The sequence below is a fragment of the Salmo salar genome, chromosome 03, assembly GCF_965601325.2.
Source record: "Salmo salar chromosome 03, fSalSal1, whole genome shotgun sequence".
Lineage (NCBI taxonomy): Eukaryota > Metazoa > Chordata > Actinopteri > Salmoniformes > Salmonidae > Salmo > Salmo salar.
The window spans coordinates 59577476-59601987 of record NC_138293.1 but is presented as its reverse complement, the minus strand read 5'-3'; the positions used below and the strand labels follow the sequence as shown (position 1 = coordinate 59601987).

Genomic DNA, 24512 nt, shown 5'->3' with positions numbered 1-24512 from the left:
GACACCATTGTGGTTCCTAGAGAACAAGGACCAAACATCATTCACGAACTACAGGGAGCCAACATGGCCGAATGAAGGGCTTGGTTTCGCGGAGCCTCCTTCAGGCCTGCGGAAGATCCGCCCACCCATGAGTCAGAGGATTTTGCGAGGTATAGTAGAATGACAGCTCAAACCTGTCCACGTCAACACCAGAGAACCACTATGGAGATCGCGTCTCTGGTAAGCAATCGGTAGGGATATGGCGCTTTAAACACATTTCTAAACGAGCATTACCTTGCAAACTCATGATTAGGCCTCGTCGGCCATTGCTTGAATAGCATTCATTATAGCCCTTTGCTGCGTAAGATGTTGTATTCAGTATTTTTGCAGTATGGCCAGCCTAAGAAGTGATTGTTTGAGGTCTCTGACTGGCTGGATGTAATCTTTTCAGGTACGATAGCAGACATTAGGAGGTACTGTATTCTGCACGACTATCGTTGTAATCTGAATGTAGTCTATGCGCTATTTGAGTGTAGCGTACTGAAATTCCACAATCAGTAGCAACATGTGTTGCACTTTTTCCTCGTCAATGGGCAGTTGCTGTTGTACAAACTCGAACAGTTGCCAAATTATCCCAGAGAGAGGGGCATACTGTGTGAAAAGCTACCCCATGTCACATATCTGATATTATAACTACATTTGTTCTGATTTACACTTAAATGAATGGCATGAGGTGTCGGTTATACTTTTACTATAACTGTGACATCACCCTGCCCAAACATTGAAGGGTGAACACTGACTATATTGTGTGCCACGTCTACGATATTTGGTTTCAACCCGAGGAGGTGCGTTGCGCAGCATTTTACTCTTACCAAACACTTGAATCCACAGGTGGGTTTTTTTCAACAGAATATGTATAGAATCGTTTTACACTTTTGAGTTAAACTCTAGACAGATTATCATTGTACTAAGATACATTTAAGTTTACGTTTCGACTTTACAAGTATTAAAAAAAAAAAAAACTAATTTAAACTTTGAATAATACAAGTAGCGCTGGACAAGGCCGCAATTACTTTTCGTTGATTAACACCTGTTGTACAGTACTTGACCCTCCTCAGCCTCAAAAGATCTCTCTCTCTCGTATATATACACACTTTTTTTTTTACTGATATCAGTTTAACCGATGTATTGCTCTACGTAAATTGCAGTGTTTTCTGTTAGTTGGCCGTCATGGCTGCACAGTACTGGATGTGGACTTCAATAAGTAATGCACTCTTGATATTGATATTCACTGTTCTTAATGCATAAAGTAATGTTGCACAGAGGACCATAGGACTGGTTACCTGAAACCTGCACCTCATTGAACTGTTCAAGGAATTAGTTCCACTATTGACTGTTTCTAATTGCCGTAGACATCTGGATGACTGGTTTGGACTTTTCCTCCAGTTCAACTCTAAAGTCCTGAATGTGACGTTCCTGGCCCAAGTTCTGTGATACACTTAGGCTCTGAGTCTGTGGTAGTCAGTGCATAACAGAACTTTGGCCCGGTTCAACCAAAACACCATGGGATGGAAATAACTGAAGGAACTGGGACCATCGTCATCTACACTCGCATCTCTTCCTGATATTGTCATATTCCTCATGTTTTTGAATAACTTGACTGTATTATCATCCCCAATATCATCTTCATTATCATCAGTGCTCTAGTAATAACTGTTAGGAATGTGTTCAGTATGCCTAGGTCCTATGGAAATGCAAATTGTCCTTGATTCTGGTCAACATGTGGTCATACTGTCTTTCAGGAACCCTCACTGTACACAGTGAAAGCGGTCTTCATTTTGGATAACGATGGCAACAGACTTCTATCAAAGGTATGCTAATAACAGTTGTCCAATAGCGACCCGCATTGGTTATTGTTGTGGAGTCGACATTGTGAGAACTGCCCCAAATAACTGCCCCAAATGAGCACTTGTTGTAGATGGTGTATTAATCATAACTAATGACTCGAATGTCTGTCTTTGTTCGTGTTTTAGTACTACGACAAAGAGCTCTACCCCTCCATGAAGGAGCAGAAGAACTTTGAAAAGAACGTTTTCAACAAGACACACAAAGCTGACAGTAAGTTTTACCCAGGAGACTATTGAAGTGGATAGTGGAGCTTGAGGCCTGATATTCTGTTCCATATTATAGTTTTAATGAACCACTAAGCTTTAAAAAAATAAAAATAAATAGCTTCTAGCAATGTGGTGAGAGTTGAGAAGATGTGCACTGGCAGTGAAATCAGTATCAACAGGATCATAATGTAAATCATTGCATCTGTGTACCAGTCGTCTTTGCCTTCTCGTCAATAGGAAACTGTGTGTAAAGCATTATTAGGTCACGACCCGTTGTACACACACCTTCTGTGTATCCTCCACCATAGGAGACCATGAGGCAGTGTTAGCTGTATAGTATTAGCCTGTGGCTCAACCCTCATTGGTTAGTTTGTCTAAAAGTTGAGAAACAGTATTGGTTCCTCTGGGTCCTTCAGTCCCAAGCTCACGTTACAGTGAACAAAAGGGGAGGGAACCAGTTCAGCGACAGACAGCTCTCGCGCTCTTTTGTTCCAATGAAATTCACAGCAGTCATCTGACACCCCGGGTCCACCTGCCCCTAAGGAGGATGCCCACTCTCTATCTCGATATCCCTCCTTCCTCTCCATCCCTTCTTCCCCACACACATAGGAGATTAGCATTTTATATGACAACACTCATTTAAATTGGAAGCCTCCATTATTGGCGACATCTATGAAACCTCTCACTTGGGTATGTCTGTATATGTGAATAAGATGTGGATGTGCTTTAACGTTGCAATAAAGATCACTTGGTGGCTTGAAATCTCAGCGACTTGCTCTCTCTCTCGCTCTCTCTCTCGCTCTCTATCTCTCTCGCTCTCTCATTCTCTCTAAGCAGATGAGATTGCCTTTGTGGAGGGGATGACGATCGTGTATAAGTGCAGCATTGACCTGTTCTTCTACGTGGTGGGCAGTGCACAGGAGAATGAGGTAGGTAATGTGCTTCAGATGCAGAAGGAGTACAAGGCTAGACTGGTGCTTCAAAGACTACATTATGGCCTGGATCCAGCATGCAACTGAAGTTTTTGCACTAATCTTGCATTGACTTCAACACATAATTCACACAAAGTCTGAGTTAAGCCCTCGAATATCAATTTAGAATTCGGATCTCAGAAAGCAACATGTCATTTGCGGTAGCGGTGCATGGGTAAAAATCACTGGGGAAGCCCCGTCCCCATTACAACCTGTGTTGTGATAATTGCTTTGTTTTATCTTTAACCTGCTAATTAATGTCTTGCGACCGTGATATAGATGTGTGTATAGATGTGTGTGTGTGTGTGTGTGTGTGTGTGTGTGTGTGTGTGTACATGCCTGAAAGCCGAGACAATAAGAAGACTCAGTGGCAGAATAAATTCAACCACACCTTTGTTTTATCACACAACCGGAGAGCGACCTCTGTCTGGTGAAATCCACAAAGCGCTGCCTCCACTATTCCAGCACCATTTCAACTTCAACGTCATCAAGTCACCCCTGATTAGTCTAATACAGTGACAACTAAAAGATACCAAAAACAATTTAGTCCAATCAACGTAAGCTATATATGATGTGGCTGTCCATGGTTCGGATTTCTGTGTGAGTGTGCGTGCGCATTCGTGCGAGTAGGAAAACATGTTGACTCATCCTACTTGTAGAGAAACGCCAATGCCATCCTCTCTTTCATGTTGACAAAACGGTCTATCACTCTGTTATACAGTGCACACTTATTTTTTGTTGTTGTCCAAGACTACCTAAAATGCTTGCTAGCTAGCCTAACTTCCTTTCATAGGCAACGTTAGCTAGTTAACATTAGCCTACTACACCTAGCTACATATTGAACTTCCATCCTCTCAGGCCAGGGGCACAATGTATTCATTAATGGTTGGATCAGAATCTCCATTTTTAATCATTGGCCAGTACAGATAATTAATTACAACCACAAGTCCGAATCCCTATCTCCATCCATGGCTAATTTAGGAAAGTGCCAATTTGAGCTAGCTAGCTAGGCACCGGAGGACGACAATACAATGAGATGCAACAATTGAAGTTGTTTCTGTCAATGACGTATGCTCACAATGTGATTTGATAGGAGTGATGCGAAAATCCACACTGGCTTCCCTTTTCTTTTTTTCATTTTTTTTGTTGGTGCGCCAGGACTATTCACAGTTGAGCTCAGTTTAGCTCATCGTTGATTGGCAATTTAAAAAAAAGACTTTTTAAATCAAGGGAGGCCAAATGCTCACTGACTTCCTTTGCATTCAGTGCTACAGGTGGCAACAATGTCATACTAGTTTGGACCAGACAGCATCAGATAGATGGCCTATATGTAGAGAGACAGAGGACTGCTGTTTCGCTCGCTCGGATGCTTTCTCCGGTGAGATACATTCAGCCTCTTTTGAAAATTGAATGAAAATGATGAAACTCAGAGAGACAAAAGATTTTAAAATATATACTGTGTATATATTGGTACATTTTTGGGGGAAGCCTGACTTCCCTTGGCATCCATGAATACACGCCACTGGTCATTTGTCGGCATGACGTCATCAATGTAGACCCTATATATAGCAAATGCCCATGAGAATAAATGGCCGATAATTAGATTTTCTTTAGCACTTCTTGTTGCTATGTACATTGCTAGCGAAAGACCAGTCCCTTTATGGCATATCAGCATTTATATACAACAAGCAGTGTGACTCAACCACACCTGACTTTTTGTTCTCTCTCTTTCTCACACCCTTTCTCTGTTTATTTCTCCTGGCTTCCATCTATACCTCTCAATTCTCTTGTTTTCCTTTCATCCTCCCCTCCTCCACTGCACTGCTCTCTCTTCCTGTAGCTCATGCTCATGGCTGTACTGAACTGTCTGTTTGAGTCCCTCGGTCAAATCCTAAGGTAAGCGTACAAGTGTTGTCTATGTTGAAGTAGCCTCACTTTTAAAATGTGAGGAGGTCAGTCAACCTTTAGAGGCTAACGATTGTAGAAACATTGAGGTGAAAAAAACGCCACAAAGTCAACAGCAACGCAAGAAACGATTATTCCATTTTTTTTGGTAAATAATTAGTGAAAACCTCACTCTTGTAAATATGGGGACAGGTCAACAAAATTCGAAAAGTTCATTTCTGATTTGAGTAACTCTGGTGTAATTGTTTCCTTCATGCGTTCAAAATATGGGGAACCGAAACAGTTGATGCTAACTAACAGTAAGTTAGTGATTGTTTATTTTGGGTTAAATTATGATAGGATGACAGTGACACACCCGGAGCCCTCAGTGTAGTGGAACAGCTTGACAGGGGCTGGAGCCGTTACCATAGAAACCAATGCAGTAGCAATGCAGGGAGGGAGAGAGTGAATTCATCTATTTGCTCTCTCTACTCATTTCATGCAGTTTTTCTCCATGCCAACTGTTTAGTATCATTTCAAACCTTGACAACTGGCACCACAGGAAGTTAATTTAAGTCAGTGTTTGAAATGTACAGAATAGCCTAAGGTGATATGAGCAGTAGTGTTCCCTACATTTCTGGTCACAAGGACAATAATATGAGACCCAATCACATATTGGGCTCCACGTACTAACTACAATTCAAGTCAGTCAATCAAGTTTTCTTACTTACAGGAAAAATGTGGAGAGAAGGTGTCTATTGGACAACATGGACGGAGTCTTCTTAGTAGTGGACGAAATTATCGACGGGGGGTAGCGTATAGATTGCATTTGGATTACTGTTACATTTCTATTTGTGTTGATAATTGGATTCTTTCCCACATTTCTTGATTTCTTGTTTTGAAAAAAATTTGGATTATTTGTGTCCTTTAACATTTTACTGCCTTGTTAGGAGTTATTAACATAATAATTTAACTGCACCTGCTATAACATCTGCTAAACTGTGTACACCACCAATAAACTTTGATTTGAGGTATCATTCAGGGGACGGAGGTGGGCTTTGGGAGTTACTGGTACAATATCTTGTTGTGTTCTCTGAGTTACTGACCCTATCATTGTGTTACCAGGGTGATCTTGGAAAGCGACCCCCAGCAGGTCATCCAGAAGGTCAATTACAGGGTAAGACATCTACAATCACTGACTGTGTCTACTGTATGGATGAATACATAGATTCTGATATGGGTACAATACTCGAAGACACAGATGACTATAGGAAATTATGATATTTTCGGACCGACTGAGGTAGGGATTGTGTTTAGTGGATTGTTGTGGAATCTGATAACTTGTATGTTTTAGGAAAATGAATTAACTTATTTGATATCACAACATCAAATGCTAGTCTTTAGCCCCCCCCATCCCCACCATCCCCTCAACACCCATGTCCATCTTCCTCTTACATGTGTCCTCTCTCTCCCCCGACCCCACCCATCTCCTCACACTGTCAGCTGGATGGTTCAGAGCAAGCCTACGGCTTCGACCTCTTTGATTACATCGTTGGTAACATTGATGGACAGACGGACAGAAGCCAGTGTGCATAGCAACAGACTGCCCCTACAACCAGAGAGGGCGAGTGAGGGAGGGGGGGGGGGGGGGAGATCCAGTGCAGGTAACTGCATGGTGAGAGAGCATGCCACTTTAGGTTCACAACGTTGGAACAACCGTCCACTAAGTCTGTCTTGCTTGGGTTTGTCAGTGGTTAGACTGAAGTTACCCCGAGTGTTTCAAGGAGTCCGTATGGGGTTCCAGGAAATACCATAGGTGTTGGTACACTTTAAGAGCAGCAGGGTCCTTTGTAGTACTCCCTTGCACAATGCATGCCTTGTGTGAGGCAGCCATTTTGATTGGATTGCGGTGGACATTGACATATTCACCAGTGTCAGAGTGCATTTACATTAGCAACGCAAGGCATCAAATGACTGTTGTAAAGGTATTATTTTATCTTAGTTGTTGCTTGCTTTATGTGCTTGACTCTTTACACACACAGCCCCTAATGGTGTGTGTGTGTGATTGCTATGACGTCATGTCCTCTCTTTTACTGTATCTATTCCAGGCGGATGAGAACCCACTGTCAGAGCAGAGCGTGGCTCAGGTGAGGTCATACACACGCACACACACACAAAATAATGTCACTGCGGGTATAGACTATGATTATCTTTTCCATTGATACAGCTTTAGCCATTAATTTCAACATAACCTTATTCTACTCTCATACACAGTACATTAATTGCATATGAACTAGAACATGATTCTTATCATGGTTGGGGTCAGTTCCATTTTTAATTTTAGTCAATTCAGGAAGTACACCAAAATTCCAATTATCTTCAATGCTTTGGAATTGGAATTTGGTGTACTTCCTGAATTGATTGGAATGGGTTTGACCCCAACCCTGATTTGTGTCTTTCCAGTTACCCATTTTCATCATTTCTATACTAAATGTTCTGTAGAATAAAGCCACACTACACAATATATGGATAATTGTCTCCCAGTATTGTTCAATTTGAAAATGATCAAATATTGCTACTCATAGTACCTGATTGTTTGAAGGTTGATTAAAGGATAGGGTCCAGTTATATGACATGTCATCATACTACAATAGGGTTTCCATTTGACTAAAGTCACTGCATTCAGACATAGATTCATCCATTTGAATCATGTATTCTTTGCGTGCCAAATGCACTGCATTCATACAGAATGGTTTCAATATCATTTAGGAGATTTGCCAGCTTTGCCAGCATGTACTAACCTGCATCTGGATTTGATGCCATGCTCACACCTGCATAGTCAATTATGGAATGGGCCACATTGCATGATCAACATGGCTGCTCTTACCTTCATGCAATGTTCTGCCTGTTACTTCCTCTTTCCTGCTTCTCCTAACCCTCTACTTTAACCCTCACAGCACATTACGGACAAATTGGCTATGACCTCCAATGTAAGTCCTCTCATTCCTCACCCTCCAACATGGGACATTTTGAGTCTCTTGGGGCTTGTTCAGAAGACCAGAATGTCCAGAATGTTGCAGATAGATATGAAGCGTATAGAATGGACACATCATGACTGTTCTATACTGGTCATCTCTATGTGTGACTTTCAGACTGCCCTGTAATCCTGAGTCAGACCCTGCTTGCAAGGAAGGGTTCATATCCAAAGCTATTAACTATTTGTCTTGTGGCAGTTTCTCTCCCTTGTTGGAACCAAACGTCAATGACAATACCTTTCGACCCTCTAATATATATGGAATTGTCATGGTGCCTACATAAAAACACTAGACCTAGACAATTAACCTAAAACAATAAACTCTAGCACTAAACGAAACCGTAAACGACCAGACGTAGACAGTAAACACTAGACACAAGTTCATAATTTTATCTGGGTTCCTTGCGCCCCCTGGTGTGTAGTTTTATGCTATGCATCTCTGTTTCAACAGCCCCAGAAATGCAGTTTGTTTCTCTGGTGGAATTTCATTTTAGCAGGAAGAGTGACATTTTATAAATCACTGAGGCACACTTGCATCAGGTCATTGCCGATGTTGAATATAATTAAATTGTGTTTCCAAGCAAGATGAAAATACATTTAAGTCTGCTCAGAGAAGCTGACTGTCACTTTTTTGTGTCTACTACACAAAATACACTTACACCGTTTGATGTTACACTTGCCAAGTTTAAGGTGCTCATATTTCATGTAAATGATGAACGTGTGAGCAGTTCCATTCACATTAATACAATAGTGACACCTACTGGTTGTAGTGTGTCACAATGAACAATAAATACAACACACTGCATACTATAATAGGCTACTACTATATGATCTGTGATACTGTTGTTTTTCCACACTCAATCTGAAAAAGTGTTATTTCTGTTTTTTTTCTCTCCAGATAATGCAATCTGCCAAAGAACAAATAAAGTGGTCAATACTCAAATGATCTGCACTGCCTGTCCAAAGGTCAACTGTCTTACAGTGGAATGGACAGTATGAATTTATGTGTAAATATTAAAGGGTGTATTTAGCCTTTTATGCTTAAATGGGCTATATTTATGGTAATTAGTGGCAAATATGGGTATTTTTCATATGAAGGCAAGCTGACATTTGTATGTATTATATTGGAAATAATCTATTTAATGTATTTAATTTGCAATAAGTCGGAAGATATTATGCTAGATTATAGCATATGATTTTGTTAATTTCCCTTAACCCACCAAAATACTCCGTAAAGAAATGTTTTAACCAAACCAAGAAAACTGCATTTTGTTGTAATGTGTGCAGGCCTACACAACTAGGGAAACTGTTGCTTAGGCATCAATAATTATGAAGTTATGTTACAGAGAACTTTAAATATGAAGTTATGTTATACTACATTTTTTTTAAAGCTTTGTAAGTTTAACAGAAAAGGGCAATAGCCTGTGTAGTGTTACAGTAGTCCTGTTTCTAGTTGAAAGTCAGGTTACCCCATGTTAATTTATATTTTAGAATTATTTTGTGGTCATACTAAAACGAAGTTGGCATAGGTAGGTAGGCCTATTTTTTTTTTTTTTTTTTTTTTTTTCTAAAGCACTGAGAACACCATTAGGACTATAAGAATAACATTTTGTTACTAGACAAATATACTTTTAATATTTCGATTTTTAACGCCAACGAAGAAGATTTTTCTATTGCCAGCTTTTTTTCAAATTTAGTCTGCCTGTTGTCAAGCTAATTAAAATGTATATTTTGTTGTCAAAATGGCTCTTGTTCCATATATATCATACCTAATTTGACACTGTTTTTTTCTTGTTTCTTCGAAAAGGGTTCCTGTGTGCAGTGTCTTTTGAAATGAATATTTTCAATGGTAATCTCAGTTGTTAATAGTCATGAGAGATGGGGTGTGGTGTCTGTTTTGATTGGACGTCAGGGTCTTACGTCAACATCCCCCGCCTTCATATCAAGAGCCAATGAACCGTTTCAAATGTTAAATCTCAAAATGTGATTGGACGTGTCTGGTGCAGGGTGGAGCTTTCTATATTCCATATCACTCTGCTAAATATCGTTTTAATTGTTCAGTATAGGCCATAATTAGGTGAAATTAAGCATAGACAATGAAGATGGGTCTGTGGTAAATGTTAAAGTATATGTAAAGAAATTGAATAGCATACAAAAGTTGCTTGTAGGCCGATTTTAGATTACATTGCGATGCTTTAGATTTAGGAATTGGTAGAACTGGTACGATATTATATAATTGGAGAACATTATAGGTTTAAGAATTATTTCGATTTTGAAATGATAATGTTGAACGAATTTGATGGCAAGAGGGCATGTAGGTCTCTTAAAATGAATAATTGTTCAACATGTACAAGGAGCACCTGCTACGTTCATATATAAGGTTTGAATAAACGGAAACGGATGAAATTCTTTATTTAGCCTGCACCTCAAAAAAATCTTAACTCTAAATCTTTAGTTTACGATGTTATATGCAATTTTACTGCCATTCGTGTTTAGCCTATTTTCGTTTGAATTGCATTACAATTGCATTATAAATAAAATATTTTATTATAGGCTACACACGCTAGTCAATTTGGCGTTTTTAAATGTTCCTATATGGAAATAAATGTGTAATAGGGAAGACAAAGGCAACATGTTCACTACACAGGGTATGTAAGCTATACATTGTGTTAGGCGACAGTGGTCCATTCATTAGTTTTAACGACAACAAAAACGAATTAATCTTTTATTGAACGCATGAAATTGCCTGCTCATAATTATAATCGTCCCGATGATAAAACCTGTCTGCCTACACTCTGCCCATCAAGGATTAGTTTCCCCAAACATGGCATTGCTGCCATCTAGTGGCCTATCACCGCCTTGCAGCATCTCATGTGGAGTAATTTCATCTCTCCCCAATGAAAAGTCACTGATAGGGATATCGTTGACATAGTATCGGAATTGACAAATTACCATGACAATCAATCTCATAACCAAGCCCAATCAAATAGTTGGGAATATTACCAGAATATTTCCATCTCATCATGGATCGCCTAGTACTAGTGCCTTGTAATACGGTAGGCCTATGCTTATAGCCTATCATGTTTTTTTCATTACCATTAGGCTTATAGGCTAATAATAATTGAAAAACCATATAGGCCTAGGTTATTTCCAAACCTTTTATAATTCAATAATAGGCCTATTGTAGTCTGTATTTATCTACAGAGATTGAAACATTTTTATAGCATTGTTCACATATCCTCTGTACCATAGCCAAAGCTTTTATTTCAAATCAAATATTATTTGTCACATGCTTTGTAAACAACAGATGTAGACTAACAGTGAAATGCTTACCTACAGGTCCCTTTTCAAAACAATTTAAAGATCAAATCGAAATAGTGACACAGGGAATAACAAATAACAATAAAGAGTCAAAATCAAATGGCTATTTACAGGGAGTACCGGTACTGAGCCGATGTGCGGGGGTACGAGGTAATTGAAGTAGCTACAGTGGCAAGAAAAAGTATGTGAACCCTTTAGAATTACCTGGATTTCTGCATAAATTGGTCATAAAATTTGATCTGATCTTCATTTAAGTCACAACAATAGACAAACATAGTGTGCTTAAATTAATAACACACAAACGATGGTATTTTTCTTGTCTATATTGAATACATAATTTAAACATTCACAGTGTAGGTTGGAAAACGTATGTGAACCCCTAGGATAATGACTCCTTCAAAAGCTAATTGGAGTCAGGAGTCACCTAACCCAGAGTCCAATCAATTGGATATATTGGTTAGAGCTTCCCTGCCCTATAATAAACACTCACAAAATGAGAGTTTGCTATTCACAAGAAGCATTGCCTGATGTGAACCATGCCTCGAACAAAAGAGATCTCAGAAAACCTAAGATTAAGAATTGCTGACTTGCATAAAGCTGGAAAGGGTTACAAAAGTATCTATAAAAGCCTTGATGTTCATCAATGTTCATTTTCTATAAATGGAGAAAGTTCAGCACTGTTGCTACTCTCCCTAGGAGTGGCCGTCCTGCAAAGATGACTGCAAGAGCACAGTGCAGAATGCTCCATGAGGTTAAGAGGGAACCTAGAGTGTCAGCTAAAGACTTACAGAAACCTCTGGAACATGCTAACATCTCTGTTGACGAGTCTACGATACGTAAAACACTAAACAACAATGGTGTTCATGGGAGGACACCACGGAAGAAGCCACTGCTGTCCAAAAAAAACATTGCTGCATGTCTGAAGTTCGCAAAAGTGCACCTGGATGTTCCAGTAGCTCTGTGGACAGCTGATACTACAGTTGAGTTGTTTGGTAAGAACACATAACACTATGTGTGGAGAAAAAAAGGCACAGCACACCAACATCAAAACCTCATCCCAACTGTAAAGTATGGTGGAGGGAGCGTCATGGATTGGGGCTGCTTTGCTGCCTCAGGGCCTGGACAGCTTGCTATCATCAACGGAAAAATGAATTTCTAAGTTTATCAAGACATTTTGCAGGAGAATGTAAGGCTGTCCGCCAATTTAAGCTCAACAGAAGTTTGGTGATGCAATCGGAGAACGACCCAAAACACAGAAGTAAATCAACAACAGAATGGCTTCAACAGAAGATAATACGCCTTCTGGAGTGGCCCAGTCAGAGTCCTGACCTCAACCCGATTGAGATGCTGTGGCCTGACCTCAAGAGACCAGATCACACCAGACATAACAAGAATATTGCTGAACTGAAACTGTTTGTAAAGAGGAAAGGTCCAAAATTCCTCCTGACCGTTGTGCAGGTCTGATCTGCAACTACAGAAAACATTTGGTTGAGGTTATTCCTGCCAAAGGAGGGTCAACCTGTTATTAAATCCAAGGGTTCACATACTTTTCCCACCCTGCACTGTGAATATTTACACGGTGTGTTCAATAAAGACATGAAAACATATAATGGTTTGTGTGTTATTAGTTTAAGCAGACTGTGTTTGTCTATTGTTGTGACTTAGATCAGATCAAAGTTTATGACCAATCTATGCAGAAATCCAGGTAATTCCAAAGGGTTTACATACTTTTTCTTGCCAGTGTATGTATGTATAGATAGGAGTAAAGTGACTAGGCAACAGGATAGATAATAGACAGATAGCAGCAGCGTGTGTGTCATCAGTATGCATGTGTGCGCATTTTATATGTGTGTGTGTGTGTGTGTGTTGCGGTGTCAGTTTAAGTATGTGTGAGTGTGTGTGCATGGAGTCAGTGCAAGAGAGTTAGTGCAAAAAAGGGTCAATGCAGGTAGTTGTTTCGTTAGATATTTAGGATTTTGTTTAGCAGTCTTATGGCTTGACGGTAAAAGCTGTTCAGGGTCCTGTTGGTTCCAGACTTGGTGCACTGGTACAGCTTACTATGCGGTAGCAGAGAGAACAGTCTATGGCTTGGGTGGCTGGAGTCTTCGACACCAACTGGTATAGAGGTCCTGGATGGCAGGGAGCTCGGCCACAGTGATGTACTGATCCGAACTCACCATCCTTTGTAAGCGCCTTGCGGTTGGGTGCTTTGCAGTTGCCGTAGCAAGCGGTGATGCAGACAGTCAAAACTCTCTCAATGGTGCAGCTGTAGAACTTTATGAGGATCTGAGGGCCCATGCTAAATCTTTTCAGAGGGGGAAGAGGCGCTGTCGTGCACTCTTCACAACTGTGTGGGTGTTTTGTGGAGCATATTAATTCCTTAGTGATGTGGACACCGAGGAACTTGATGATGGTGTTGGAGTCGCGCTCGGCCATGGAGTCATGGCTGAACAGGTAGTACAGGAGGGGACTAAGCAGCGCTCACCCCTGAGGGGCCTCGTGTTGATGGTCAGCGTGGCGGATGTGTTGTTGCCTACCCTCACCGCTTGGGGGCGACCCGTCAGGAAGTTCACGATCCTGTTGTAGCGGGAGGTGTTCAGTCCCAGAGTCCTGAGCTTGGTGATGACCTTTAAGGGGACTAACCTGCCTAAATGACTATCGTCCTGTAGCACTCACATTTATAGCCATGAAATGCTTTGAAAGGCTGGTCACCTGTGGGGGTGGTATGCGAATGGAGTGGGTCCAGGGTGATGTGAGCCATGACTAGCCTTCAAAGAATTGAATGGCTATAAATGTGAGTGCTACTGGGCGGTAGTCATTTAGGCAGGTTAGCTTGGCATTCTTGGGCATGGGGACTATGGTGGTCTGCTTGAAACAAGTTGATATTATAGACCAGGTCAGGGATAGATTGAAAATGTCAATGAAGACACTTGCCAGCTGGTCAGCGCATGCAAGTACACGTCCTGGTATTCTGTCTAGCCCTGCGGCCTTGCTAGGAAGCTTGCGGCTGGGTATCCCTTTGTAATCCGGGATAGTTTGAAAGCCCTACCACATTCGTTGAGCGTCAGAGCAGGCATAGTAGGATTCGATCTTAACCCTGTATTGACGCTTTGCCTGTCCCTCTCCTTGAAAGCGGCACCTCTATCCTTTAGCTCAGTGTGTATGTTACCTGTAATCCATAGCTTCTGGTTGGGGTATTTTTGTATGGTCACGTTGTCGATGCACTGATTGAGCCGGTGACTGATGTGGTAACCTCCTCAATGTTATCAGAGGAATCCCGGAATATATTCCAGTCTGTGGCATTACATGGCATTAATGAGTTAATTACATGGGATGATACATTTCCTGAGCGAAAGGGTCAGTCAAAACATCCTCTATATCTCTTCTTCCTTCGCTGCACTCACCACAAGCCATCGTCATCAACGCACCAGTTGACTGTGAGCCCGCGACGCACGTGCGCCACATCCTCAGGAAACTCGCAACATCCATTATGGCCTTTTAGAAGCGAGGCGTGAGTGTTAATAGATATCCGATACATCTCCATCTGTCACGGCGAACTCAAAAGCAACCCAGCTGGCCTTTTTATGAGATCAATTTTTAAAGCCAAATAACATCTGTTTTCCGGACGTTTTGTCAAATGCGTTCACGTCCCGCCACTGTCTGAACTGTATGGGCAATAAAACACACAAACACGTGGTTCTGTCATCTCATATTGGACGGAGGCAGAAGAGAATGCTGAAAGGTCAGCGATAGTTCAACTTCACGAGAGGAAGAATAAAATAACAACTGTAGGCTAACAATAGCCCCATAATTAAATTAAAACAGACACTTTAGTACACATCAGATATTAATAGTTTTTTTTATGGCTTGATAGACCGATAGGCCTTGGCCTAGCATATAGGCTTACCAAGTAAAATCATGAATTCATATTGGTTTCAGCCACAGAGCTAATCAGAAAAAAAGTAAAATAATAATAATTAAAAAAAGTGTATATATATATATACAGTGTGTATATATATAGAGAGAGAGAAAGAGAGAGATTAAAAAAAATACAAATGCCTTTCACGGCCAACTTTATTTGAGAACCACAAATCCACAACGCCACCCTTTGCCATACATACCTAAAAAAGACAACAGCTTATTTAGGTTGTATGATCTTTAAGCAGCTTGAGTTCAGAGAAGTGGCCATATCATCAGTCAAAATGTGCCCTCAAAAAGCTGCCAGTGACTGGTGGGGGGAAGATGGAGAGAGTGAGGAGGGCTCTCTGGCAACACAACCTCCCTAGCCCCCATCCCAGTGACTCCCACTGACAAAGCCTAAGTGGGAGTGGGAGTTTGACAAGGGGGTTTCACACAGGGATAGGCTACAATATGAGAGAGAGAGTGAGTGAGGAAGAAAAATAGAGAGAAATGGAATGAGTGAGAGCGAAAATACACAGGGAGTGAAATTGAGAGGGAGTGAGAGAGGAAAGCAGTGATGGGAGACAGAGAGACCATGGACAATAGACATGCACACACACACACACACACACACACACACACACACACACACACACACACACACACACACACTGGCTCTGCAGCCACGGGGTCTGGCCTCCATCAAAGCAGGTGTGACGTAGAGGTGGGACGTAGAGGTGGGAAGCGCACACTTACACACATTCAGCCCCCTTTGTGAGAGAGCCAAGTCAAATAGGGTGAATTATGTTACACAGATCTGACAGAGTGACAGGGGGTGATTTGTACAAGCCAGGCAGAGGCAGTGCATGGCCATGATGGGTAATGGGAGGGGTTCAGGAGGGGTGTCCAGGAGTGGAATGGGGATTTGGGGCTGGGATTCCTAAGATACGTGGATCGCAGTTGGGCCGTTGGGTCAGATTCTCCCAAAGCTGGGTCATAGGATTATCTAGGGAGCACTTAGCTAAGACAACACTGGACAATGTTACAGACAGACATAGAATGTGGTTATGTCATTCTATAAATCCTGCCCTTGTCCACTCTCAAAGTGTTTTCCGTCTGTTGTGTTGTGTAATGTTACTAATGTGTTATTAACGTTTTTAATGTTCTTAATGTAGGCTACTTAAGTAGTTGGTGTTGACAAAATCTAATGCAGAATGGACACCCACATAAATAGGTGTGGATATCCTTTCTTTCTGCCTTTCTGTTCCCCTAAAATAGGCCGACATCCCAATACAAAAGTAATCTAGTTAGATCAACCATGCCTGGTCTCCATCAATACGCCTATAACATCAGCCTCAAGGTTTGTTCTGCTCAGTTTCATTTAGTTCTATAAGATGATCCAGCTGGCTCCCAACTGTCTATGTGACAGATGCAGCCCAGGTCCAGTATATATATATATATATATATGCCATGAAGCGCAAAGGCTGACTCTTATTGGCTGGAATGTATTACCATATCTTTTGCTGATTGGTGTGTGACCTGACATTGACAAATTGGTCTCCAGCTGATTGGATATTCCAGTGATGATGTAAAAGTGGGCTGAGCTGGATGGAGACAGGGAAGGGTGGGGTGGAATAGGGGGTACACTGTCAATCATCAACTGTGGTCAAAGACATGCTATTTTTTGTTTTCTTTAAATAAGACTGTGGGATTACATATAGGTTGTATCTGTAGGCTAACATCTTGTTAATAAAGATTTAAAATGGAAAGTGCTTTACTGATAAACTAGCCTATGATAATTAAAATATTTTTTGCAATTACAATTTAAATAAGATCGTAACAGTTTCATGAACTACACTGTATTTTCTAGGCTATAACTGTCAAATGACTCTGCCTTATTGTTGTACACTTTAATGTGAGCCCTTCCACCCTGTGGGTCTATTGTTGACGGTCTGTGGAGTATAGACCATAATCATTTTTGCAACTATAATTTGACTGATATATCTATTATGTTTTAATGAGTGCATTGGTTTTAATTGAACAATCAATAACCCCCTTCCCAATCTAATTATCTTGCAAAGATTGAATTCGTTGAATATGAAAGTTTAATTTCATATTCTCACCTGCGCTATGGAAGCACAATATGTCCTAAAATGTGCACATTTTTTACTCTCCAATATTTTTCCATTGCCAAATGCTTTAGTCTGTGAAATGGCATAATTAATGTCATCTTGAAATGTAATTACATTTATATGAAGTTCCAGCTGGACATATAAAATTAATTATCACATCCACACCGGGTTGCGAACGACGCAATAAAGAATACGGCTAGCCAACAGCCCGTATTCGAGGCCAGTCCTTCTCTGTGCCCCGCGCGCCCTGCCCGGTGGAAACAGTCGGGTCTGTTTCAACAGAACACCAGTCCTGTCTCCTGCATCTTGTCAAAAGTCGAGCCAGGCTGCCAAACTCTCGTCTCTCAATCAGCGACGGGAGGACCACATGCTCATTGGGGCCGTTTTTTTTACCCTAGCGTGCCACATGCTCCATTTCAAATAAACAGCCCTGTTTGGCGCACCAAAGCCAGCCATCTGCCCAAACAGAGTGCGCGGGATATAAATGATGGCCCATTCTTAAACAAATAAACTCGCACACAATCTCAGACCGCGGACGCACACAATCTTCGTAAAATGGAGCCGAATTAGGAAATAAAGAAAACGATTTGTCGTCTTGAAAGGTAAACAAGGCGACAGGTTTCTGAAAATATGAGGTGACAGGCGGGGCTGAGAGGTTTCACAGAAAATATAATAAACAGGAAGTCAATCAAGCAAAAGTAAATTCGAGACTTATGTTGGAAATTAAAGGCTAAAGTAGGCTAACCTAGACTACCTTGTTATGAAAATGGGATGCTCAATCCCATATAAGGCCGAAGCTTGTAGGCTATTTCTCCAATATTGGACCTGGCCACTCTGTCTCCAAAACGCCACATGCTGTCACTAAAAGGCCCAGAGCGTCCAATAAGCCTCTATATTTAGGCTATATCACAATAATTTGATGTGCTTCATATATATATATATATATATATATATATATATATATATATATATATATATATATATAACATATATATATAATATATATATATATATAACTTATATATATAACATAGCATATAGCCCTGCTTTAGGGCTATACCCTACACATAAACTTTGAATTCCGTTTCAAATTAATTCAAATTATGTAATGCAAATTATGTAATGTATATGGTAATGTATATGGAAAAATAAAAATGTAGGCATTAGTTACATTTGATAATCTATTGAAATGAAAAAGGGCCTATATTTCCCCAAATCTGGACATTGTAATTGTTTTGCCTACCAAATTCTTATATGTTTTTAATAGCTCACATCAACGTCCATCTCATGCAAAATATTGAGGGCTAATTATGGAGTTTTTATTCCTTCAATGCATACACTCTAACGCACATGTTTGACAAAGATGAATTAAGTGTTTGGTACGCTATGATTTGTTTGTTTATAACTAAGTAACCCTTAATCAATTAGTAATATGTATTAAACTTACATATTTATAGGCTTATTCATAATTTTTCGATTTTGGGGAACAATAATAATTTGTAGTATCTCATAGAAACAAGAGCTGTTTTCCCTATACACTGAGCATACCAAACATTAAGAACACCTGCTCTTTCCATGACAGGACACTCAATATTTAGATGTTCCTAATATTTGTATACTCAGTGTATAGATAGGCTACGTAAACATGATGGGCATACAAGTGGTACCTCCTTTTGACCAGTAGATGGCAGAAGAGTACAATGGTCTTTAGAAAAGCCAAGCGCACATCTCTCGCTCAATCTGAACGTAAAATGAAACTGGTGACGTGTGTTACATAAAAACGACACTAAAAGGAACCAACGTGGGCTCATATCTTTATCATGAGATATAATGATGGTATCCACCTTGACTGAGAATGCATATTTAGAGCTTCTTTCTTACATACATTGGCTTACATTCAGTTCAAAGTATGAACACAGACATATCAAACCTGTCTTCAATAGCAAATGTGGTCACTGTCATTCCAGAAGAATCTTCCCAAAACAAAGATATTTACTTCAAACGTGAGACAGTTTGAAGACAAAGGAGGAGGATTAAAACATAAACAGCTACACAGTGTGGGAAACACAAGATAAACATACAAAGTAAACATACATGGTAGAAGTTTACAGAGATGTTGTGTATTTATGTGTTCTTTCCAGTACAATTACAAACCATTGGTTTACAATGCATATCAAACCATTGCCAGAGTTTTATGAAAATGTCATGGTGTGAGTTTTGTAAACAAGCACTCTCACCCCCATCCTGTACATGATAAAGTCAATAGGAAGGCATATGTGGAATGCAGCGTTCTTAAAATGTTGCCATGACGTTACTTTGGGGTTTGACACCCATGGGTCTAGTCTGATCGGGTCAGATGGGGACCAAAGCTTATTCAAACGTTCAAACGCTGCCGCCGTCAAACGCTTTCAATGGCCATCACATGCCTTCAACTGCAGTTATTTAGCTGGACCAAATAGTGGCGGTGACTGGGAAGTGAAGGCTTCTCGCTTGGCTGTGGCTGGCTGTGATTGACAGAGCATGGCAGTTAGGCTGGTTGTGTGGGAGACTGATGTAGCCTCAGTACCCCGTCACTGGACAGATTTACAAAGGCCGACAGAGTCAACAAAGGCTTGTCAGAATGCTCACACAGGCACAAACAAACACATTTCTCTGTCTTTGTCTGTCTGTCTGTCTGTCTGTCTGTCTGTCTGTCTGTCTGTCTGTCTGTCTGTCTGTCTGTCTGTCTGTCTGTCTGTCTGTCTGTCTGTCTGTCTGTCTGTCTGTCTGTCTGTCTGTCTGTCTGTCTGTCTGTCTGTCTGTCTGTCTGTCTGTCTGTGTCTCTCTCGCTCTCTCCTTTGGTAAATAGGCCGGAGAAATTGGTGGAGGGCTGTCGGAGTGTTGTGATGTCTGACGATGGGAGTGACTATCACACACACATGTAATTGGTGGCAGGCCTTAGCAAGAGAAAGGGTGGGGGGGGGGGGATGTTAGCGACAGAGAAAAAGTCTTGAGAGGGAAAGCAAAAGTGATAGAGAGAAAGGTTTTACACAGCGTCCAGGTTACACACCTGCTGAATGAAGATGTCCTCATTCAGAGGGTACAGTAGTTCAAGCTGTTACCTACTTTTGGAGATTGTTGCAGGGCCACATAGAGACCCATGATCCCCCTTGGGAGTATAGTGAACTTGGAGTAAGATTAACCACCGGTCTGGAGAAGCATACATATACAGCATGACACTGTTATCAAATGTTTTATTAGTTCTGCAAATTGTAAAGACAATGGTCTGTCTGTAAGTGTTTGAGAAGAGTTCACAGCAGACACTGTGGCTATTACAGGACATCACACTAATTCAGACACTCAGAGATTCTTAGATATTTCTTTGCATTCCGTGGACAACAGTACCAGATATAGACAACATCAAAGAACATGTTTCGCTAAAGCACGTAAGATACCTCAGCTTTGCCTGGAGGTGTGCGGTAATGCTCAATGTAAAAAATGGATGACATACTTTAAACTGTTTGCTTTGTCTGTTTCTGCTAACTGGTGATTCAGCTGACTCGCTCTGGATGGAACTGCTCTCTTCTTCTAGGAAATCAGATGCCATGAGTGGCTAGCGGGTACCAGGAATTATCCACCACAGAGAGTAAAGTTCTCCCCGCTCTGAGGCTTTGATGAGTATTTCTTCGAGTTCGAGTTTTTCTTTCTTTGTCTCCCTTTTCTTCTAACTAACTGCATCTAAACTGTTCAATGAAATGTAAAAAAAAGAAAGACCGCTTGATATGGTAGCATAAGGATCTGAAAATCACTTGAAGAACAAGAGATTAAGTACTAAAGATTTCAATTGGCTCACATGCTGCACCAATGGGGAACAAAGACCCTTTTTGTGTTATATATAGAGGTACAAGCTCAGCAAAATAAACCCTCCAGGTGTGATGTGACCTGACGCAGCCTGCCTCCCAAGTCCCCTTGAGGCCATGCTAACACTGGAAAGCTGGAGACCAAAATGGCCGCCACAAAATGGAACAACGACTAACCAATGTTGCTCCCTGAAAAGAAAGAGGAAGACCTCAGATGTGACTGAAGGTAGAAGGAAGGTAATGCCAATACAATGGTGGATAAAAAAAAAGACGGGCGAGTGAGTGGGTGCTCCTCAATAACCTCAATCTGTCACGCTCAATGGATCACTTAGTAAGGCACATAATCATATGAAGGGGGCGAGACCTGCCGTGACACTAAATCAATCCGCCAACCACACTTCATCCCAGGGCCTCTGGCTCTTAGGTGCTGAATTATAACACGCTAGGCAGCCCGCATAGGTGTCCGCCATGTTGTCCACTCCGCTGGCTTCCTCTCCTTCCCCTGTGCAAACTCCTACCTTTAAGGATCCGATCAATTTCGCCACCTCCTAGGGTTTTGACAAGGCACGGTCTAGCATGGTGTTTATGGTTGAGGGAACCGTGGTCTGTGATTAAGGCTGACCGAAGGATGGACGGGGATCAATGGAAGAGCGTCGGGAGTGGCAGAGGAGCAGAGGACGGTCCAGTGTTTAATGGCCGTTGGGGGGGGGGGGGTGGGGGTGGAGGATTCTAATTGAACTAATTGCAGGGCAGGCTCCTGTTATGATATTAGAATGGATTTAATGTGCAAGACGTTACGGGGTAGAGGGACGAGGATCAATGAGCAGGACGGGATGGGACAGGAGGCCCTGGAGCGCAGGCTGACGTATTGAGACCTCTGAGGAGAACCATGGGGGAAAGCACAGGCAGGCAGTTACATGAAGGAGTGTGTGAGGCTGAGTGAGAGTCAAGGACGTATTCCCGCCCGAAGGAGGAGCAAAATCCTGACTTATGTCAGACGTGCTCGTAATAGTAAACGCACGTAAGGAAGCGACTGACTTGATTGTCACGGAGTAGCCCGAACTGTCAAGTGAATCTTCTATTGGCATCGATGCATAATATGTAGCCTATGCTGATGTCAGTGGAAGATTTGATTGAACTTACTGGCACATCTCAAGTCAATGGACCTCCGAGAGTGTAGTGCCTATTTCTAAGTACAAGCAGGCATTAGTATCAGTGTGTGAGGCCATACTGGCGGAGGGCTGAGAGAGATTTATGATGGGAATGATGCTAATTGCACCCAGCAGTGTGAGGCTGGAGCTGTCTCTAGTCTTCTCTTACCCCCACGTCAGCTCTCCACGTATGAAACAATTACGCACTGTAAAGGATCCAACCTCCATGGGTTGGAACGCTCGTTTACGTCATACCGGAATAAAAATACACCTCTACGACTGACACAGGTCACACATCCCACCGTGGGTCTTTCTTCTCACTCGACGCAGAGCCGTGTTTCTCCTAATCAGGACCCCGCGTGCGCTTACAATAAATCTCAGGGTCGTGACGGGCCTTGCAAATAAAGCAAACAGCCTCCATGGTTCTGTCGTGATGTTTGATTTCCATCCGCCCACTGGAAAGTAGGCCCAGCCATCTATCACCCGCTGGATCTGCCTTCCTCTCAATCTCTCGGCACTCACCAGAAACGAGACCCAGCCTGATTGGGCTTAATGTCAAACACATGGTCCCGGTCGGCCGGCGCAACTTTCCCACCAGAGCTCCAGAAGAGACGCCCTCTCTGATCAAGAGTGGAACCAACCGAAAGCCAGGCGTCGTAGACCACCGCTTTGGCAAGCGGTAAACAAAACAGGATTTTCTCAGGGATTTTGACGTGTGGTTTGGTTCGGGCCTAGGGATATTTTTTTGGCCTTTGCGTTTTGGTTAGCAATGGTGGTGGGGTGGTTTCCAATGAATAGGAAAATCATTTATGTTTGGATGGATGGTGTTTGAAGGTATTGGTGTGTGTGTGTCTATTGTCTATAGTCCTGACTAAGGGTTCTTGATTGAACCTCCCAGCATCCCCCCCCCCCCCCCCCCCCCCCCCCCCCCTCTCTCTCATTCATTCATTCACAGTGCGGAAGGCCTTTGGTGGGCTGTAGAAGCCTTTTAACCTGGAAGTGCTCTGATTGGACCAGGGGTCAGTCTGTAGGCCTCTAAAGCCGCTCTGCCCCATCCGTCACTGTCACACCACTATTAGTGCTATTATCATCAAAGTAACACTGTGAATTATAGCACATGCAAAAAGCCCGCTGTCCAGACTCTGTGGTGACCTGCGCCAAATGATATAACGGGTGAAACTCCCATCGGTGACATCACTGAGGAGAGAGGAAAAAAAGGACTCTAAGATGCTTACACAGAGGCTAAAATGGCTGACACAGAGGCTAAGATGGCTAAAATAAAACGTGACAGGCTGGCTGACAGGGTTTTGGCTGGGTGAATGGCATCTGGACAACTAAAGCACCCAAAACTATACTACTAGTCAGACACTTGAAGACACAATGGCTAACTTCTCTAAGACATTTGTAGTAATGTACTGTATCTTGCACGTTTGAGGTCAATCCAGTCTCAATATCAATCAATTCAGCAGATGAATTTAAATTCTCTTCAGATTTATACCAAGGCCATACATTGCCATATTGTATTTGTACATGACTGTGCTCACAACTATCACAATAATGCACCTTGGCCAACCAAACCACATCCCTATATTTTCAACCAAACTACCTCCATACATTTTCTACCAAACCACCTCCGTAGATTTTCAACCAAAATACCTCCATATATTTTCAACCATTTAACCATTAGTCCCATTGGAGAAATAGAAAACACTATCTTGGTAAGGGTTGCTGAGCTGCTGGAGCTTCTGCTCTCCAAATGGTTCCTCATGTCGGAGGCCTTTCCCTCTACTTGTATCTCAGGAAGAGACATTCACTGTTCACAGCCTGGCCATGCCTGCGACACAGAATGCCAGAGCATTGTCCCATAACACCATGTGTCAGTCTTAGTTATGGCCAGAGCATGCTTCTCCCAGAAAACATCATTTTCCCCAGAAATCAGCCGCTGCATATTCATGAGGGGCGAACAAAACGGTGTCAGCGGAGAGGAAAAATCGGCGCGGCGGGGGCCAGATCTGAAAGACAGAGCGTGAAACGTTCTCTAAACATTAGCCTTCAACCTGTCCATCAACGGTAGGCCTGTGGACTTGAAGCACAGCAGGTAGCCATAGACTCACTCATGCTACACTCAGAGAAGCACAGGCAGCCAGGCCCACACAGATAAGCTACGATCACAGACACATATGCCCA

The 24512-nt window shown here is 41.9% G+C and overlaps 1 protein-coding gene across 5 annotated transcripts; it reads left to right on the top strand.

Annotated features, from left to right (window-relative positions):
* Positions 1 to 64: 64 nt before the first annotated feature.
* On the top strand, positions 65 to 9725 carry LOC106600844 (coatomer subunit zeta-1). 5 transcript variants are annotated; one of them, XM_014192551.3, is made up of 10 exons: positions 65 to 219; positions 1782 to 1850; positions 2013 to 2097; positions 2928 to 3022; positions 4905 to 4960; positions 5682 to 5759; positions 6074 to 6125; positions 7057 to 7095; positions 7906 to 7938; positions 8881 to 9725. In XM_014192551.3, exons 1-10 carry the CDS (start codon positions 160 to 162, stop codon positions 8926 to 8928), a joined length of 615 nt encoding a protein of 204 aa, XP_014048026.1. In that variant the 5' UTR covers positions 65 to 159; the 3' UTR covers positions 8929 to 9725. The 5 variants fall into 5 exon arrangements, with proteins under 5 accessions (XP_014048026.1, XP_014048028.1, XP_082829757.1 ...); XM_014192552.3 differs by having other exon boundaries at positions 92 to 219; positions 2931 to 3022; XM_014192553.3 differs by lacking the exon at positions 7906 to 7938.
* Positions 9726 to 24512: the final 14787 nt, after the last annotated feature.

Excerpts from the sequence above, each read along its gene's own strand:
- LOC106600844 (XM_014192551.3), top strand. The coding sequence starts at position 160 with ATGACAGCTCAAACCTGTCCACGTCAACACCAGAGAACCACTATGGAG. Across the intron at positions 2,098-2,927 it reads CAAGACACACAAAGCTGACA|CAGATGAGATTGCCTTTGTG; the intron begins GTAAGTTTTACC and ends ATTCTCTCTAAG. Across the intron at positions 4,961-5,681 it reads TCCCTCGGTCAAATCCTAAG|GAAAAATGTGGAGAGAAGGT; the intron begins GTAAGCGTACAA and ends TCTTACTTACAG.